At 43.2% G+C, this 6,000-nt stretch overlaps 1 protein-coding gene across 3 annotated transcripts in view; it reads left to right on the top strand.

Moving 5' to 3' along the window:
* Window positions 1–202: 202 nt before the first annotated feature.
* Window positions 203–6,000, top strand: part of Ifih1 (interferon induced with helicase C domain 1) — a 48,045-nt gene continuing 42,247 nt past the window's right edge. The window contains exons 1-2 of one of the 3 annotated variants that reach the window (NM_001109199.1): window positions 203–876; window positions 5,633–5,801. In NM_001109199.1, coding sequence (NP_001102669.1) covers window positions 424–876; window positions 5,633–5,801 — 622 coding nt within the window. In that variant the 5' untranslated portion in view covers window positions 203–423. Of the gene's footprint in view, window positions 877–898; window positions 1,050–3,087; window positions 4,345–5,632; window positions 5,802–6,000 lie in introns of those variants that run through there. The other 2 variants (XM_063284355.1, XM_039105671.2) reach the window with 2 other exon arrangements.

Raw genomic sequence — 6,000 nt, 5'->3', positions numbered from 1 at the left:
CCAATTCCTCTTAACCCATTTTCCCACGGTGTTCTTGACCAAAGTCCTCACCTAACCCGCGGCGTCCACAGGCCTCTTCTAGCCTCTCGAAACTAATTCTCTGGCCCGGAAGTTGACGTAAGTAAAGTCCGGAGAAGAGAATCGAAACAGAAACCGATGTGTGGGTGGCAGGCAATACTTAAAGCTCCCTGCTGGGGTGATCGGGCCGGCGGTGGCAGTGAGAGTAGTCCGGGGTCTATGACCACCTGCTGCAGCGCATTCCTGGCTCGTCTGCCACCTTCCGGGTGCCACCGATCAATCCGGTGCTCAGAGGCTACCCGGTACCTGCGACTCCCAGGCAGCGGAGGCGGGGACTCATTCACTCCCACCTGTGGATCGTCCGCCTGCCCAGGAGACTCCTCTCCCATTCCCTGAGAACCCAGGATGTCGACCGTCTGTTCTGCAGAGGACAGCTTCAGGAATCTCATCTCAATCTTCAGGCCCAGGGTGAAAATGAACATTCAGGTGGAGCCGGTGCTGGACTACCTCGTCTTTCTGCCGGCAGAAACCAAAGAGCAGATTCTTAGAAAGGTCACCACCTGTGGTAACACCAGCGCCGCAGAACTGCTGCTGAGCACCTTGGAGCAGGGACAGTGGCCGCTGGGATGGACGCAGATGTTCGTCGAGGCCCTGGAGCACAGTGGCAACCCTCTAGCCGCGCGCTATGTCAAACCCAGTCTTACTGATCTGCCCTCTCCTTCCTCTGAGACCGCCCATGATGAGTGTCTCCACTTGCTGAACCTCCTCCAGCCCACTTTAGTGGGCAAGCTCCTGATTAATGATGTCTTGGATACTTGCTCCGAGAAGGGACTGGTGACAGTCGAGGACAGAAATCGGGTAGGTGTCACTGTAGAGGGAGATGGGTTTGTGGAAGATTTTGCAAAGCAGAGTTGCTTGAGCATTTCTCCACAGAGAGCGGCTTTTGACTTTTTTCAGCACACAACCGCCCCATCTTGTGTAATTGTTGCTCAAACCCACAGGGAGCCCATTCAACAGATGAGAAAAACAAGGTAAGTTAAAACAATTCACTCTTGGTCCCCCAAGAACAGAAGCGCCTTGCCATCACTATGATTCACCATGTCCAGGAGATACTGAATTTTGTGATTTAGTTCACGTATTCCTCAGAAAATCAGTCAATAAGCTAAGGCCCACCCGCTGCATCTGGCCTCGTATTCCTATTTTAAGAACCAGAAGCTAAGAACGGTCTTTAGCTGTCTGATTTGTTTTTTCAATTTTAACTGTCGATAAAGTTTTATTGAAACTCTCTTCCTTATTGCTTATATACTTTTTTTATAGTTGCCTTTTCACAGTTGGGTGTGGGTAATGTGTCCTATAAAGCTAAAATATTTAATATCAGGTTCCCAGTGTCCCCTTCCATGTCTTATAGTTTGCAGATCTTTTTAAATCTTGGTCCAAATGAGAATTATGGCTTGTTTCTCTCTTTTCTTTTTTTTTTCTCTTTATTTCCATTTCAAATGTTAATCTCCTTTCGCAGTTTCCCATCTCTCTTTTCTTTGATCAAAGTTTTCAAATTTTCTAGAATGCAGTTGAGACAGTCCACTGACAAACTAATGCCACTACTCTTTGTTTTTCACACCATTGAAGGAGCAGGTCACCTTTTTTTGGAGTATCGTTTGTATGTGTCAGTTTAACTGTAGACATACTAATGCTCGTAGATACAAAAGACTGAAGATTTGCCATGTTCCGCATAAATGCTGAGCTCTCTGCATCTAGTTTTCCCAGTGTTGCAAGTTGGAAGACTTTTTTAGGGGCCGGAGAGATTTCTCTGTGATCAGTAGCGTGTGTGGTTCTTGAAGGGGGTGGAAATTTAGTTCCAGTGGCCCTGTCAGGTGTCACACAACTGTCTATAGATTCAGGAGATCCAGGACGATCTGATACCTATGGCTTCTACCCACACTACAGCTACCTGCACATACTCCACCTCCCCCCAACACGCAGACACACAATTAAAACAAAATTAAATGCAATTTAAAGCCTTTTTTTGAAAGACGTGTGTACAAATAATCCTTAAGTGCAAGTCAGAAGCTTCATGTATAGCTTGCTACAATTTTGACGTTTTCTTCTGTTTGATTCATTGGCTGTATCTTCGTTGTAGACTTTTGGCATCAGAGCGATTGGCTATATAGGATGTGACTTGGCCTTTAGTTACTAATGTCAACAGCACTTCGTGAGGTTAGTGGCACCTACCTACCCAGAGACAAATTATGCATCACATTTCGATGTCCAGTCTCTCCAACAAGTGAATGACTTCTGCACTGCTGTCAGCCGCGTTGTTGTCATTTCTTGTACTGAGAACCGGCTAGAGTGCGTTATAGTGGTCCAGCTGGATATGACAAATGTGTACATCACTGTGGCAGAGTCGTAATTTGGAAGAAAGTATGCAGCTTCCAAGCCAGCTGGAGAAGGAAGATGGCATTTCCAGCCACAGTAGCTGTTAGGAAGTCCAGAAGCAACAGAGTCCAGTCACACCACAAAGCTGTTTATGTTTGCTGGTATGATGTCCCGAGTGCCAGAGAATCAGCACTTCCCTGTATTTACTCTAAATACGTCTGCCTATCTGCATCACTTTTGTCTTGCCTGGGTTGAATTTCTGCCAGCTACATTTTATCCAAGTTCTTGATTCTGGCAGGCTCGGAGGCAGCTAGCAGTAATGCAAGGGATTTGACACGGAGAAGACGGATGGGGAAAGGACTTTTGTGTACTGGCAGCAGTTAAGCAAAATCAACCGCTTTCTCCTAGCTCCACATTCCAAGGAATCCCTGAGAAGGAAGAGAGAAGGAAGATCTGAAGCCAGGGGGCAGCGGTGAGGCCAGAGGAGTCTGTAATCGCTTCCTCCAGCATCATTTTACGTGATCAGCTCTGAATGTAATCAGTAAGCACAACGGAAAGGTGGTGCTACTTCTGGAGGAATCTCTTTTGGTACAGGACTCATCAAACGGCTAAAACAAAGAGGCATGGCGCGATCATAAGAACTTAGAATAGTAAGGATAATAATAGTGATGATGGTGGTGGTGGTGATGGTGATGATGGTGATGATGATGGTGGTGGTGGTGGTGGTGATGGTGATGATGGTGATGATGGTGATGATGATGGTGGTGGTGGTGATGATGATGATGATGGAGGTCTGTCTTTGCATTTTACTCTATGTGAGATTGGTTGCCATGATCCTAAGTTTCCCTGGGAAACTGAGTAACACAATAATTTCCTCACATCAATACTAATTATGAAATGTTAAAGGAAAAGGTTCATAAATAATCAATGTTCTCTTGATATGAAGAGTATATGGACTTTAATGATCATACACATAGCTTTGTAATTTAGGGGTAAAGTTTCAGGGGGTTAGGTGGCCTTGGATTAAACTGATTTGAGAGAGAAACTCTGCGTCACTTTCTAAGTACCTAGCACCTAAGCAGTGCCAGTTTTTTTTTTTTTTCATCATTTGATTGGCGTTTGAATTTATTTGAAAAAAAGAAAGAAAGAAAGAAAAGGAAAATTGAGTTGAAGATGTATGATGAGCTGAATTGCCTTGCCAGATGTTGGGAGAGATGGCTGATGGCAGCTACTGTCTAGTGGGAGCACTCTAACGTCATCAGGAGCACCCGTGTTGCCCCACCTTTGTCACTCCTGGGGCCCAGAAGCAAAGAAGTGTAGTCATAGGCAGCGACGGTGCAATCTCAGAGGATGTGCTTTCCTGCACCAGAACAGGAAGACGTTAAAAACAGAGAGCATGGATGAAGCTACCGGAAAAACAAAACAAAACAACCACAAAACCCCCACGGACAGTATATAAGTTTGACATTCGAATAACAACAATCCTTGGGAGACAGTACAGCATCGTGAGCCTCATATGCCTGGGTACAGAAAGTATGAAATCTCAGATTCTGCTAGAAAACATAAAAAAAATGATAGAATAATGGTTGAAGGAAATTTGGGTAATAGAAAACTCTTAGAATTTAACAAGAATATTAATTACAAAGCTTTAGTCACTGTCCTTAGAAAAATCCTGGTTATTTCTGTCAGGTAGAGTTAAAGCTGATGAAAGGGTGTAATGATGAAAAATGGGAGACATTGAATCAAAACAAGATTCTGACATCAGTCTTGTGTACCTGTGTAGCTACTGTGTTTCAGATTACAAGAAAATATTAAAATCTTACAAATTCCAGAAGAAAGTTTTTTTTTCCATTGTGAGATCACTGAAGTTAGGGTAAACACAAGGATTAAGAAAGAAACTTCTTGGAAAATGCTCCTGGGGGGAGATGGCCTGAAATGGATAAAATACATCAGGTGAGATAATCATTTTAACCACTTGCCAAAAAGTGAATTTAGACATGGAGGAAATTTCTAGCTGGTATTCGAGCTCAAGACGCCAGAAACCCAGTTGTTTAGGGTCAGGTTCTATGTCTGAGAGTAAAGTAGGTTTGGGACCTTTCTAGCATGGCCTAAATTATCATTTCCTCAAACGTTTATTACTCTGTTTGGAACCGGAAATGTGTGCTTTGATAATGACCGTACAGGTGATATTTTAAAATGAATTTTTTTTTAGATTACTACAGAAGAGAAAGCAAATGGCGAACACATATCTAAAAAGGATAAGAAAGCTGAGTTCTCCGGATACTGACTGCACAAAAATTTGGGAAATGTTAGCATTGCAATAATAGATATTGCAAGCATTAAACAGGCAGAAAGGTAAAGCTGCCTCACTAACTGCTTGGTTCCAGAGTGGTAACAGTCAAGGAAGTGGCCATGAAATGTTTGGTTTCTCATTTATAAACTTCATCAATGAGGTTGAAAGAAAATAGCAAACCCAAAATATATTGAAAATAAATGTCTTATATTCTGGGGGGCAGAGTTAGGCAGAGCTGGTGCCTCACTGAGTGGCCGGTTAACCAAAATAGTAAGTTCCTAGTTCAATTAGATCCTCAAAGAAGGAAGAACTGAATTAAAAAGGGACAGCAAAGGTCAGTTTCTGGTGTTTACACTTCTATGCATAGACAAGCACATCTGTATGCATACATGCACATATCCATAAAACACACACACACACACACACACACACACACACACACGAGACACAACGGGGATACAAACTGAAGATTCTTTTGGGTTTGGTCATAGGAGCTCAAGCAAAGCATTTATTAATCTGTCTATTATTTTAGTGTTTTCTTTTTATTAGAGTTTTTGTTTTGAATTTTATTTTGAAATGGGAAACGGTGGAGGAAATGTTCTGGGATGTGTGTGAAGAGGTCAGGGGACGGGTTGTGAGAACTGGCTTTCCCCTTCCACCACAGAGTCAAACTTAGCACGTGTAACTTAGCAGCAAGTACCTCTAACCATTGAGCAACCCCACCGGCATACTTTACATATTGCATATTTAGAAGAGGTTTTGGCTTAACGATACTTTTTTCCAGATAGACCCTAGAATACCCCCATGGTTACCTGGGTATTCTTTAGCATTTGGATGTAAGCCTTTGTTTATATGTATGCTTTACCCGTTGGTTTTCCTTTGGATCATTTTCACTTTTACTATGCTCAAAGGGTGTTTTCTCTCTCTTTTTTTCTGTTGAAATAATAGATTTCTGCTGCGGGAAATAGTGGGAATGAGTCAGGAGTAAGAGAACTGCTGAGAAGGATAGTGCAGAAAGAAAACTGGTTTTCTACCTTCCTGGATGTTCTTCGCCAAACTGGAAACGATGCGCTAGTCCAAGAGCTAACAGGTGTGAGCTGCCCAGAAGAGAGCACAGGTATTTCCAATGTTATCAGGGAGATTTTGTATGCAAAGTGATTGAGATTTCAATGAGGCCTCAAACTGTAGTGCCAAACATCAAGAAATTTAGAATCAACATTTTAAAAGGGTGGGGTGGGGTGGGGGTGGGGAGTAGGGGTGTGAGTAAGGACATCCTCTTGGACACAGGGGATGAGGAATGGGATGAGGAACTGTGG

This window comes from Rattus norvegicus, chromosome 3 (assembly GCF_036323735.1).
Source record: "Rattus norvegicus strain BN/NHsdMcwi chromosome 3, GRCr8, whole genome shotgun sequence".
Taxonomy (NCBI): Eukaryota; Metazoa; Chordata; class Mammalia; order Rodentia; family Muridae; genus Rattus; species Rattus norvegicus.
This window is presented reverse-complemented; position numbering and strand designations above follow the sequence as displayed.